Consider the following 13,783-nt stretch of genomic DNA (forward strand, 5'->3'; position numbering starts at 1 on the left):
GAGGGATATTTATGTAATCTACTATTAATAGACCGTATTCAGACACCTGTCACTTACTCATTCGTCGAAGTTTTTTTTTTAATCTTTCTCGTTTACGTGAAAATCCTAGATGAATTTCGTTTAATGGAATGTTGCGTTGGCCAAAATCTCATCTTTCTAATAAGAGCAAGTGAGCTGAGCAACAATTACTCCCAAATAAGGAAACAGAAAACTCTAAGAAAATGACAAAATAATATTTCTTCTATATTTTTTAAAAAAGGTCTTAAAATATTTGTACCAAACTCACATCACCATCTCCATGATAACACATTTCTTACACTGTCCATCATTTTACAATCAGTTTAAACACTAATTAATGATCTTATAAAACAAAAACAGAGCATCATAATGTGCTTTGTGAAACAAAATTACTACTATATTGTTTGGTTGGTTTTGTTTTGTTTTGTTGACTGTTCTCTTTATCTTTCATATTTTCACAAATGCAGTATGGCATATCATTTTGTAGCTAGAAGAGATATATACATATATATATATATATATATATATATGCAATGATCACTACAAATATACTATGACCTTTTTTTTTAACGTCTGGATTTATTAATTATTTCAAATTATGAGAACTGTTACATAGACGACTTTACAATAGACAATTCCTTCTCACTCTTATTAGATCTACGACATACGACACTTCCTTCTTTATGCTCTTGACGGATACCTTCAATGATCCACGACCTGACGACCCTTTTCTCTCTGCGTAGAATCCTGGCGAACGGTTATAATTGTACATCGCTGGAAATCTCCTACTGTCCTATACACTTGCCTCCATTAATCTGCAATTTTATTAATAAATCACAGTATCTGGGACTTGAACCCAGACCTAGCTTTTGGTGTAGAAGCATTAACTAATCATTGGTCAATCAATGGGACAAGGAGACTTCCACGAACTATGACTTTTAAAAACAATTATTTGCTTATTAACTTTTAAGATATAAGCAATCAAATTACTTTTTTCACATCAATGATTTCAAGGAAGCACAAGCGTATTATATAATAGGAACTACACAAGATATACTAAAACAATTGAAAATAGTTGGATCCACAAGTATCCAACAACGGTCGTATCAAAAAAAATTGGATGTGTCGAAAAGAATGTGTCGTATCTCCAAATGCAAGCACACAATATAAAAAGTTCAAAACACATTCAAGAATATCGAAATTTGAGTATCAAACAATTTCAGCGCCATTTTTTTGTTCTTTGATTAAAATAAAATTTCAGTTAATCGCTATAAACGTTTCACAATCTTACGATTGATTAATAACATCATTTGTTAGATAAATTTGTTTTATTAGTACTATAACTATATGATAGATATCATATCATTAATCATCTCAGGATTACAATTGAAAACAAATGGAGTCTTTTGTGAGACAAAGGTAGGTTCCTAAAGGATAAAGTGACAATTCCCTAATTTTTTAAAACAATCAGAGGAAGAACTAATAATCATTTCATGTATTGAATATTTTCAGCCACCTAGATAGATCAAATCGACAATCCAACATGACAACCAAAAAAAAAACCGACAAACTTATGAAGGGGGTGACTTCTAGAAAAATATTAAACTAGTACAGTATTTTTCAATAAAGCTTAATTTGTTCTCTATAAGACTAACCACATAGTCGTATGATGTTGGACGTTGTGAATTATCGTTTGTTTTACTTCCTTTTTTTTGTTTATGATAGATTAAGAACTCTTTTCAAAAGATACTATTTGTTGAACAACTATTTAATACTAAAAACAAGCATCCTTAATTAGTGGGCTTCACATGGATTTACCAAATTCCAAAGCTTTTTATAGATTTTTCAAAGTGTTTTATTTTTTCAAATACGTACATGCAAAAACCAAGGCTTTTCCTTTTCTCGAAAAAATAGTTGCAGGTGTAATTATGTAAGTGTAACAAATAAAGCTTTCTTGTTTGGTTCCTAGTTCCTACCTCTGACTTTTCTGATTTCTCTCTCTCTCACAGACTTGTCTGAAACTTTTCAAGAACTCAGATTCGTCTCTTTTTAATCTCTCTTCTTAAATCAAGATCCAAATAGAGCGAAGCTTGGTTCAAAGATTTGAATCAGGTACAACTCAAAGTTCCATTAACATCTATGGATATCGAGACAATCTCGACTTCTCTTTATAACTAGCTCTGTCTTTGTTTTTGTTTTGTTTTAAACAAAGTTTCCAAAATGGTGGAAAAATCTGATGATGATGAAAAGCATTTTTCTTGGTGTTGCTTTCTTTTACAGATGTCATTGCTGTTTTTTCTTGTAACCCTAATTTCAGCTGTAGCTTTCCTCTCTTTCTTGAACTCTCATGGAGTCTCCTCTCTCCTAATAACCATGGCAATCTTGTTCTTCTCCACTTCTGTTTTCTTTCTAAGATTCTTTAAGAAGAAGACAAAACTATGTTTGGCTGAGAGATCCCAAGAAGAAGGCCATGATGATGATGAGGATGATGAAGATGGTCTCATTGAGATTGCTCTTGTGAGTGAAGAAGAAGCAGAGACTATAGAGGCAATGAGAAACATTAATGAAAGTCGACAGAGAATTAGGATTGAAGAAGAACAAGAAGAAGAGATTGATGATGTGAATATGGAAGAAGATAATCTTATTGAGATTGATATTTCCATTGGATCTATTAAAAGACGAATGTAATTTAATTTGATAGATCTCATGATCACACCATCGTTAAATCCGATTTTTATTTTTCATTTCAGATGTACAAAGGAAATTCAACATTTTAATATATTATTGTTCTAGATATTTGGTGATTAGGGTTTAGGGTTTTAGGATATATATGTCAATGATTTTTATTGATGGATATATAGTACTAATTAATTCTTTTGCATAAAGATTGTGTAATAGATTCCTGAAAGCTCTTAAAAATAAAAGATTTGTAATTTCTTCATAACCCTCGGAGCATTCCGCAAACTCCGCAAACTCCTCTTCTATGCCAAAAAAACTCTGTCAATTGCTCTTATTGATGAAGTATATTTTAAAGAAGTTATATATGTTTAAAGATGGTCTCATAAAGTTCTTTTATTTTGGAGGCAAAAATAGATAAATACATTGGATATGGTCTCATATAAACATATAACTTCTTTCAAATTAATCTGATCGAACATACTAATTTTCTGGTTATTTACATTAAACACTTTTCCATAACTACTTTACTAACCAAACAGGCATATCATAATTACCATCCACCACACCGATCATCATGCACTTTGTTATGACTTATGACTTAACATACTTTTTTTATCTGGAATGTACCTAGCAAATAGGAATCCTCCACAATCTGAATCTTGTTTAGAAATGTGAGAGTTTGTTGATCTTGTGAAAATCGAAACAGTCATGCAAAATAAGAAGATATGAAGCCGTATATGACTAACAAGAAACTTGGTCATTATGTCGCCTAATCAGAAATATGTATAAGAAAGAAAGCGCCACAAACACCTGTCATTGAAAGGATTAGATTTATCGCATTATTTTCGTTTTGTTTTGTTTAATTTTTTTTAGCTAAATAAGTAATAAAAGATCAGAAGCAAAAGAAGGGAAAAAAAGAAATCAAAAAGAAAATTTAGCTTTCTTCTTTTTCAGCTATTTCTAATATTATTACCATTAAATTAAATCTAAAAAAAAGAAAGAAATCTTGTCCTTTTAAAAAATAGTCAGTACCAAAATTAATTTCATTATCAACACTGTTATGGAAAAAATTGTCAAATGCAATAAGGTCAAAAATTACTTTACATGATTGATAATCGATTATGACTTTATTGAGAATTATCTATACAAATACAATATTATTTTATCATCAAAATTTAAATACAATATTATACGCGAAAACTTTAATCATCTTGGAAAACATATTAAAAATAAAAATTAGTTTAGATTATTAAATATCGATCATTAGTTGCTTCTACCTTGTCAAGTTCTAAGAGAGAACTTTGTAACCGCTAAACATAAAATTTACTATTGGTGGGATGTGCAAAACTTCAATCATCGAACTCTTCGTAATAGACGGAAGCACTTAGTTTTCTCTATATATTACAAGTGATTTGGGTTCATGGAATGCGATATACGCCTGGCTTGAAGGAGATAATCAAGAACTAATTATTCTTATTAACTAACATTGGTAGTAATCATTATGTTGGGGACATCGTTATACGATATATGTCACTGGATGTCGAAACTTCCGTCCTTGTCTTTGGGGCTATATCAACCGAGAGAGTAATGTAGCTGATAGACTTTCTAAACATGCTTCTTGAGTTAGATCTTTGTATCAACTTTACTCTGTTCCAACTTCTTGGATAACTTTCTGTATCATCCCTATACTATCTAATATAAAAGTTCAGGTGTTACAAAAAAAATTTATGTGACATTATTTATTACATATTGTTCATGGCTTCATCTAAAATTATTTATTATCGGATAAAGATAATTTCCATATTAAGTAAGCATGCATAATATTATACGTAAAAAACCCGTTACATACCCGCTAAAAATTATACCTAAAAAAACCGTTAAATACCCGCTAAAAATTATTTTACGATCAAAACTTCATTAAAAACATAGTACGTGAAAAAAAATGTCAAACATTATACGATTAAAATTACCTTTACATTATTAAACATGGATCATAAGTTCATTAAAAATTATTAGATCTAATTCTTTTTCTTTTTTTTTTGGGGGCAAATATTTAGATCTAAATCTAATAAGGATAATCTCAAATAAAGATTTTTGTATTTTCACGATAAGTGAACTGTACCGGAAGTTGGGTTTTGTCTACCGTCACCGATCCACGAGAGTATCGAACACGAAATCTGAACCGTTCACAAGTCCGACGTGGCAATAAACTGTATTTAAAAACCGGTTTTGCGTCCGAATCCTTAATAGAAAGAGATCGGAGCGTTGGTATTATTTGTTCTGATTCGAACGGAATAAATAAGAACCCCAAAAAAAAAAAAGCTCAGTGCTTTGAAGCCTTTGGATAGCGAAGGTGAGATTCCAAAGTCTTCTCCTTTCGAGTCTCTTTGAACCACTCTGAGCTTGTTTTGTTTGTTTAGCGGTTGAATCTTTCGAGCTTCGTCTATATCCGCATGTTGGTTTTTGGCTTTCAATGTTGTTTTGCTTCTTGAAGTCGCTTTTAGGGTTTGTGTTTTGTGTTCTCTTTTGATTTGTGAATTTTTGTTAGTTTAGTTGAGAAAAAGCGTATGAATTTGAGGTTCGAGAGAGACTAATCTTGATTTCTCTATGAGCTTTTGGATTCCTTTAAAGTTATAGCGTGGTTGTGGTTTGGATCTAAATCTATGTTTTTTTCCAAAAAGTATTCAATTTGATGAAAATTTTGGTTACCCTTCTTTTTAGATTTGGACTGAATTATTAAGAACTTGTTGGATGTCTATTTCATTTAAAAATTGGATCTTTTATTTCTCAATTTCTCGTGTTAGAGCCCATTGAAGTTGTATGTAGAAAGATGGGATGCTATGAAGTATACATGTTGCTATAAGTTTGTTCCTTCTCTGAATTCTCTTTACTTATTCTTGCACATCCAGTTTTGGGTTATTGAACCCTTCTTTTGCGTGCCTTTTGTTTCATGAACTTCTGCCCCTATTGTGGAAGTTTTTAACGCTAAACTTACATTTTCCACAGCGTTCTGGTGTTTTTGGCTTTAAGATCTACTGAACACTGGGTGGGCAATGGGGGAAGAAGATACAAAAGTCACTGTGGAGCCAACGGCAAATGGTACTAGCTCTCTTCAAAAGACATCAGATGCTATCAGTGGAAAGGAATTGCTGGAGAATGCTAGTGGCAAGGAAACACAGGAAAGTAAGAAAGACGAGGATACTGGACCTGAGAAAATGGAGATAGATGATGAGAGTAAGCAACACCAAGGAAAAAGTGAGACGGGAGATAAAGAGGCCGAGGTTACAGAAAAAGATAAGAAGGTTGAGACTGAGAAAACAGAAGAGAACGATGTCGATCAAGACAAGGAAGAAGCAGAGACTGCTAAAATAGACGAAGACAAGGAACAACCAGAAGCTGATAAAATGGATGAAGACACAGATGACAAGAACTTGAAAGCTGATGATGGTGTTTCTGGCGGTGCTACTGAGGTAGATACTGTAATGGATGAAAATGTGGAGTCTACTGACAAGAAAGATGTAAAAGGCGCTGAAAATCCAGAAGGAGACCAAGAGAAAACCGAGAAAGAATCAAAGAAAGAGAAACTAGAAGGAGGGAAAGTAAATGGAAACGAAGAAGGGAATAAGGAAGAGATCAAAGAGGAAGAGAAGTTGGTCGGTGGAGACAAAGGGGGCGATGTTGATGAGGATGAAAAGGTGGAGAATGTGGATGAAAGTGACAAAGAAGAGGCACCGAAGGAAAAGAATGAGGGCGAACTAGCTGAAGTGGGGAAAGAGGAGGAAACTAACAAAGGAGAGGAAGTGGAGGCAGACACTGAGGTCGATGAGCCAAAAGTGGAAGACAAAAAAACAGAGAGTAAGGACGAGAATGAAAATGAGATAAATGACAGCAAGGATGAGAATGAAGAGAAAGAGGAAGAGAAGGAAGATGAGAAAGAAGAGAGTATGGATGATAAGGAAGATGAAAAAGAAGAGAGCAATGATGATAAGGAAGACAAAAAAGAAGAGATCAAGAAGTCTAACAAGCGAGGGAAAGGGAAGACTGAGAAGGCTCGCGGGAAGACGAAGAGTGAGGAAGAAAAGAAGGATATAGAACCTAGGACTCCTTTCTCTGACCGCCCTGTCCGTGAGCGAAAGTCTGTTGAAAGGCTTGTTGCGGTGGTTGATAAAGATTCTTCAAAGGAATTCCATGTTGAAAAGGTTTGCAAATAGTTTCCTTTGTTTGGTTGGTATATAGTATTTCATTGTTAGATCTATTCATAATTTGCTTTTGGATAATACAGGGAAAAGGGACACCTCTCAAAGATATTCCCAGTGGTATGTTCATATTCTAAATATTATCTTTAGTTCATCTCGTCCTAATTTAGTCGTTTTGTTAAAACGTCTTTTTGGCTTTAGTTTTCTTTGGATTTACTTGAGCTCATAGTCGTTTCTATTACTGGATTGCTCTTTGTGACTTTGTAGGCTTGGTTTTCTTATCTCTAGATAATATTTGTTTCTGGCTTTTTCAATCTTTTTTTTGGGAGATGTTTTCCTTTTGGTTTTAGTGACTAGAATCTGGTTTAAAATGCAAAAATTCCCATGGATTTGAAGTTGATTGTCATGATCACATTCTCTAAATACTTCATTGGTTCCACATACTCAATTATGTATCTGCTCTTTAAATGAAATTGATAACTTGTATCTATCTCTGCAGTTGCTTACAAGGTATCAAGGAAGAAGTCTGATGAAGTTTTCAAGCAGTTACACTTCATTCTATTCGGTGGAAGGAGAGGAAAAGTGAGCATCTCTTTGTACCCTTTTCAATTTTAGCCACTCAGTTAGACAATTTTGTAAACTGTCAATCATATGCATGTTCTTGTGGGGGTTCCAATGAAGTTTGAAGTTTTTAGGATTGCATCATGGTATCCTTAAGATTATAGAGAATCTGCTAATCATATTCATATGTGACTCTATTTTCGTACTTTGACAGGCTACTCAGCTCAAGGCAAACATATTACGCTTTTCTGGTTACAAATGGCAAGGAGATGAGGTGGGCGAGACAACACATTAAGATTTTTCTAACCATGCTCGTCTCATATTTCTTACATAATTTTCTCAAATGATATTTGACAGGAAAAGGCAAAATTGAAAGTGAAAGAAAAGATTGAGAAAATCAACAAAGAAAAATTGCTGGAGTTTTGCGATCTATTTGACATATCAGTTGCTAAGACTACCACAAAGAAGGTTACTATGGCTACTCATTTCTAAGTTTCGTTTTTTGGAGTTTCTTTTGCTGTCATGAATGAATGAGCATCATGTTAGGGGTCAATGCCTCTGTATTTCCCCAATGTAATCAACTTGGCAACTGAATGTATGGTACTTTTCCTCCAATATAGGAAGATATTGTCACAAAGCTGGTTGAGTTTTTGGAGAAACCTCATGCAACAACTGATGTCAATGAGAAAGAGAAGGTAACTTTGGTCTTGGAAAGGCCTTCTTCTGTTCAGCAATTAAGCCTGTAAATTTATTGTGCATAATACAACTTTTTTTAATTTTCTGTTGAATAGGGAGCGAAGCGCAAAAGAACTCCTAAGAAAAGTTCACCTGCAGCTGGAAGTTCATCTTCAAAACGATCAGCAAAGGTATCACCCAATAGCTTAGAACTGGAGGTTTAAATCCTTTTGCTATAAATTGTGAAGAGAATGTGTGTCAGGTTAATGCATTTGTAGCCGTTTTTCATTTACCCTGCATCCTTGTGTCCGGTCCGAGTACCTGAAATCTGATTCGTTTCTTTGTGTTCTTTACAGAGCCAAAAAAAGACCGAGGAAGCGACAAGGACTAAAAAGAGTTTACCTCATTCTGATGATGAGTCTGAAGAAGAGAAAGAGGACGATGAAGAAGAAGAGAAAGAGCAGGAGGTAGAGGAGGAAGAGGAGGAAAATGAAAATGAGATCCCTGATAAATCTGAGGACGAGGCGCCTCAGCCTTCTGAAAGTGAGGAGAAAGTTGAATCTGAGGAGGAGTCAGAGGAAGAAACTAAAAAGAAGAAACGTGGTTCTAGGACATCATCTGGAAAGAAAGAATCAGCAGGGAAATCCAGAAGCAAGAAAACTGCAGTCTCTGCGAAATCCAGTCCACCAAAGAAAGCTACTCAGAAGCGCTCAGCAGGTAAACGGAAGAAGAGTGATGACGACAGTGATACAAGTCCAAAGGCATCCTCTAAGAGGAAGAAGACTGAAAAACCGGCCAAGGAGCAGCCCTTGGCTCCTTCAAAATCTGCATCAAAAGAGAAGCCAGGTTCGGTCATACCATTCCTTTTCAAAAACGAGTACATGCTTTGTCAGAAGCTTGAGCAATCTAAATTCTTAATCTCATACTGCAGGAGTTAATCCAATATTGCAGCCTTTATTTTTTCTTTCTTTTTTCTGACGCTATGTTTTCTGTGTTTGTTATTCTTGTTTTACTGATAGGAAAAAGAGGTGGAAAAGGGAAAGACAAAACCAAGGAGCCTAGTGATGAAGAATTGAAAACTGCAATTATAGATATCTTGAAAGGGGTGGACTTCAACACGGTGAGGATTTGAACCATGAACATATATGTCATGAAATTACAGTAATTGAGCACAGAAGATAGATATCTAACAAATGCTTTATCATTTTCTGACAGGCCACATTCACTGACATCCTCAAGCGACTAGGTAAAGATGAGATAGTTTCCTAGTAGTTCTTTTCTTCACTGATAGTCTTTGCATTGGTTTCTGTTTCAGTTTGATTAACATGCATTGTTTTTGCCTGTCTTTCAGATGATAAGTTCAAAATCAGTCTCGCCTCAAAAAAGTCATCTATTAAGCTGATGATCCAAGATGAACTCACTAAGCTAGCAGATGAAGCCGAGGATGAGGAAGGAGAAGAAGAGGATGCTGAGCATGAGGAAGAAGAAGAGAAAGAGAAAGAGAAAGCTGGAGGATCTGGTGGTGGAGAGGAGGTTAAAGCTTAATCACAAAGCACATAAATCTAGTCGACCTACTAGTTAATCTTGAAGGGGTCTCTCCTCGATTGCCTAGCCTCCTCAGTCATTAGGCAAATATATCAGAGAATGTAATTTGTTGGTTGTTTAGTCTGGAATTGTTTCTACAAGCAGATTTTTTTTTTAAAAAAAACTTTTGGTAGAGTCGGAGGGAGGAAGAAGTAGTAGTTTTAAGATAAGCAGCTTTGTTTGTGTGTATACCTTTTAACATAAGCTCCTTTAGGATTCATGCCCAACTTGAACAGCCTTTTGATTTTTGGGTTTCCTTTTTAAGACATTTGCTAGAACTTATATTAGTTTCTCCCATGCTGTTTCGTCTCTGTACTATATTATTACTTTACCCGTCTTGTTTTGATCAGGTTGTATGATGCCTAACTATATTGATACTGACAATCAAGACCATGAGGAGAAAGAAAGGACACAAGAAAATAATCTTATCGACCTATTCAAGCAAAAAGAAACCAGACTCAAAGAAACCTCTTCTACTGACTCAAGCAATGTCTAAAGAGCACAGCAGAACAAGGAAGAATCAACTTGGCCAGTGCTAAATGAAGAAAAAAGGATCTGTATGCCATTGATGTGGATGTGTTCATAGCTACAGAAACTTAAAAGAAAAACCATGGAAGTGGAGAAATATTACCTCTATTATGTACACACTTGAACAAGGAGCTACTAAATTTCCTCTTCAACAACAACAAAATGATCTACTACATCACTTTTGGAAATCACAAAAACACAATCCCAAAGGATGCTCATGCTGTTACATTTGTCATGTCCTCATGACCTCTGAAGATCCTAAGGCAGATTAAGGGCTTACAATATGATGAGATACATACAATACAGCCCAAATGGCTAAAACATGGAGAACCAAGATCAGTAACACTGGCCAGGCTAGCTATTTGGCTGCAACTAATACAACTACACAACAACAAATTCAGAAACAGTTAAAATAAGAACATCTAAACACAAATGGATGGAAACCCAAAAGGCCAAAACATCACCACAACACACTGGTCTTTAGAAGTTTCACATAAAAATGGCAAAAAGGTAAGGTGTCTAATAACTTAAAGAAGGCAAACGTTTGCCAAGTTTCTTTCCACTTCTAGGTATCTAAGCTGAGTTGAAGAAGAGATTTCACCAGTGAGAGTCTTCAATCTTTGACAAGAGTCTGCCTTTCTCTGAGGTTTTCTTTCTTCTTCCTCATCTTGCTTTTCTTCCATAAGGGGGTTTATAGTTTTGCAGGAGCTCTCAAAGTCAATCTACCCATAATGTTATGAATTTAAGAAGACAACAGAAACCTTAGTCAGCAAAGAGAAGGGCGAAAGTATAAACCACAATGATTACTATCAACTCGAAAAAACATTGATCTACGAGAGTATACACAAGTTAGACAATGAGACAACAGTATGACTTTGCAGATAGCTAACTTTTGGTCAGAAAAACTACCCAGGCCAGTAACTAGCCAAGTCTAAAAGCAAAAAACCAAAAAGAATGGTAGAATTTACGATACATGAGAAACGAAAGATACCATTAGATTTAACAACTTACTTTTATCAGATATTCATTCAGTAGTAAGCCGCCTTCTTTTCCCATAATCAGTATCCCTTGATCTTGAGCGATGGTTATCCTCCCGAGACAACCGCGATTTGCTGTGTCCTCTGGATGATCTACCTCTGTTCCATTCCTCATCATGTTCAGGTTCGTCCCTGTGTCTAGTACGATGATCACCACCATATCGTTCTCGTTCTTCTCTATGACGATCCCTCTCCCTGTCCCTTTCTCTGTCACGAACATGTTCTCTGGAGCGTTCACGATCCTTATGATGATGTTCCCTCTCACGCTCACGACCGGTGTCTCTATCATCACGATGCCTTCTCTCTGGCATATCATAACCGTGACCAACATCTTTCTCCCTCGGTATGTCCCTTTCATAACCAGCATCTTTATCCTCACGATTCCTTCTATCAGAAGAACCAGACCATTCTCTTTCTGAAACTCTTTCTTTTTCCTTCACTGGATTCGGACGAGCCCCTCTATCGTGATTAACCTCTCCATACTGATGATCAGATGCAGCTTCCTCCCCATAACTCGATTCCGCAGCTCTTCCACTACCCAGATCTTCACCACCACCCCATCCTCCACTATTAGGATCCCACATTCCCATATTATGCCCTCCATCAACACCAGCATTAGGCATCATTCCCATTCCATTCATTGGCATCCCTCGTCCAAAAAACGCTGGATTCACATGAGGTGCCACTCCAGGTAAACCAACTCCTCCTACAGGAGGGAATGAGGACAAAAGCCCAGGAAACGGTGGACCTGGAGCCCCAGGGAATCCTCCATACCCTCCCATTCTCGCCATCGGTCCACCAAAAGCTTGTTCAAACCCTTGCCCCATCATTGGTTGATGCATCATATTCATAGGAGGCCCTGTACCCATTCCCTGACCAAACCCACCTCCACCATTACCCATCAAACCTCTTCCACCCATCCCACCAGGCCTATTCCTCATTGGACCACCTGGTCCTCTACCACCCATTCCTTGAGCATTGCCTCTCCAATTACCTCTACCAAATCCTCTATTTTCCCCGCCTTGGAAATTCCCGCCAATGGCGTTGTTGTTGTTATTGTTGTTGGTCACGACTGGTTTACTTGGAGGATCAGCAGGCCCTCCTCTCTTAGCTTGTGCAATTACAGATTGCGCCTGTTGGGTCCTATTCACCTGTGCCTCTCCCATTCTCTTAACCGAATATGGAGACGCATAGTCAACAACACAAGGCCTACCATTGAATGCATACCCATTCATTCCATCTTTGCAAGCCGAAGCTGCCATAGGATCATAGAACTCTACTTGACAAAACCCTTTAGACTTCCCGCTAGCTTTCTCATCAAAGAACTTAACCTCCTTCACTGCACCATACTTGCACAACTCTGCCTCAAGCTCAGCATCAGTTGTCCACCAATGCAGTTCCCCAACAAAAAGAATAGCTCCACCGCCTCCTCCTCCTCCTCCACCGGTTCCCCCGCCAACAACACCAGGCATAGCGATATTAGCTCCATTCCCAACCATAATACTACCAGGTCCAGGAGGAGTCCCGCCATTAGCATTACCCATCACAGGTCTCATCAAATTCTCGTTATTCCCCAACACATGCGGTGGGGGCAAGAGACCCTGCGACATATTATTTCCTCTAGATGCCTCGAGATCATTTGCCCGATTAGCAGCTTGCCCTAGCTCAACTCTAAGACCACCTCCAGTACCAGTACCAATTCCACCAGAAATCTCCCGGCTAACATCGCTTACCTTAACCTCTTGAGCTCCATATCCACTAGAAGCGACCACCACATCAGTACCACTTCCTCCTCCTCCTTCTTCTTTAGCAACGCTCTCACCAACCAAACCAGGTATCGAAACCTCAGCTTCCGACGCACCTAAAACTGGTTCAACCCTATCCTCCTCCTCGATGCTAACCTTGTCCTTTTCCTCGTTTCTAGATCCCGCTTCGTCGTTCTTCTGGATAGACTGAAGAAACCCTTCTCCAACATTAACGTCGTTATAAAGATCCTCATAATCATCATCCTCTTCCTCCGCCAAAAACCCGTCGTCAGCTACGGCAGATATCGCCTCGTTTTGATGAAATTGATCCATCTGATCTCTCCCATCTGATCTCTCCCATCTCCCTCATCCATCTTAAAGACTAAAGAAAGCTCCTTTCTTTTAATCGTATTCTCAAATCAGAATACCACAAGCTTACGCTATCACTCGAACATGAACAATCTGAAGAACACAATAGATTTTGCAGAAATTTTGTTCCCGGAAACTTGAAACACAGAAAAGGCTAGAAACCCTAATCCGGTAGATTTGTGAAATTTCTAGGATTTTCTTTTTTGATTATTTTTCTCGATGGAATCCGCTAACATGCACCGTGCGCATTGTAGAGCCTCTTTCTAGTGATGCACACGTGTGTTACGAATTTACGAGAACTAAACAATCCAAACACGCGTGGTTTCATGGGCTATCTCTTTAGTGGGCTCACTTACAATACCAGTGTGTCGTTTAGACTTTCGATAACCTA

At 37.0% G+C, this 13,783-nt stretch overlaps 3 protein-coding genes across 3 annotated transcripts; 2 read left to right on the forward strand and 1 right to left on the reverse strand.

Annotated features, from left to right (window-relative positions):
* The first annotated feature begins 1,843 nt into the window (after window positions 1–1,843).
* LOC9302181 lies at window positions 1,844–2,814 on the forward strand. The gene has a single exon (XM_002864359.2). The coding sequence runs from the start codon at window positions 2,239–2,241 to the stop codon at window positions 2,704–2,706; it is 468 nt and encodes a 155-aa protein (XP_002864405.1). The 5' UTR covers window positions 1,844–2,238; the 3' UTR covers window positions 2,707–2,814.
* Window positions 2,815–4,952: 2,138 nt separating this feature from the next.
* Window positions 4,953–10,044, forward strand: LOC9300482 (DNA ligase 1). The gene is made up of 12 exons (XM_021024139.1): window positions 4,953–5,050; window positions 5,704–6,896; window positions 6,980–7,013; window positions 7,393–7,475; window positions 7,669–7,728; window positions 7,812–7,922; window positions 8,075–8,149; window positions 8,246–8,320; window positions 8,486–8,975; window positions 9,149–9,249; window positions 9,345–9,375; window positions 9,481–10,044. Exons 2-12 carry the CDS (start codon window positions 5,751–5,753, stop codon window positions 9,672–9,674), a joined length of 2,400 nt encoding a protein of 799 aa, XP_020879798.1. The 5' UTR covers window positions 4,953–5,050; window positions 5,704–5,750; the 3' UTR covers window positions 9,675–10,044.
* A 440-nt stretch (window positions 10,045–10,484) lies between these two features.
* LOC9300483 (uncharacterized PE-PGRS family protein PE_PGRS3) lies at window positions 10,485–13,615 on the reverse strand. The gene is made up of 2 exons (XM_021024147.1): window positions 11,253–13,615; window positions 10,485–10,963 (listed from the first exon to the last, which is right to left on the reverse strand). Exon 1 carries the CDS (start codon window positions 13,354–13,356, stop codon window positions 11,266–11,268), a length of 2,091 nt encoding a protein of 696 aa, XP_020879806.1. The 5' UTR covers window positions 13,357–13,615; the 3' UTR covers window positions 10,485–10,963; window positions 11,253–11,265.
* Window positions 13,616–13,783: the final 168 nt, after the last annotated feature.

This window comes from Arabidopsis lyrata, assembly GCF_000004255.2.
Source record: "Arabidopsis lyrata subsp. lyrata unplaced genomic scaffold ARALYscaffold_8, whole genome shotgun sequence".
Lineage (NCBI taxonomy): Eukaryota > Viridiplantae > Streptophyta > Magnoliopsida > Brassicales > Brassicaceae > Arabidopsis > Arabidopsis lyrata.

Coding starts and splice junctions, on each gene's coding strand:
- LOC9300483 (XM_021024147.1), bottom strand. CDS start 13,356: ATGGATCAATTTCATCAAAACGAGGCGATATCTGCCGTAGCTGACGAC.
- LOC9302181 (XM_002864359.2), top strand. CDS start 2,239: ATGGTGGAAAAATCTGATGATGATGAAAAGCATTTTTCTTGGTGTTGC.
- LOC9300482 (XM_021024139.1), top strand. CDS start 5,751: ATGGGGGAAGAAGATACAAAAGTCACTGTGGAGCCAACGGCAAATGGT. Junction 8,150..8,245: donor ATGTCAATGAGAAAGAGAAG/GTAACTTTGGTC, acceptor TCTGTTGAATAG/GGAGCGAAGCGCAAAAGAAC. Junction 8,976..9,148: donor TGCATCAAAAGAGAAGCCAG/GTTCGGTCATAC, acceptor TTTTACTGATAG/GAAAAAGAGGTGGAAAAGGG.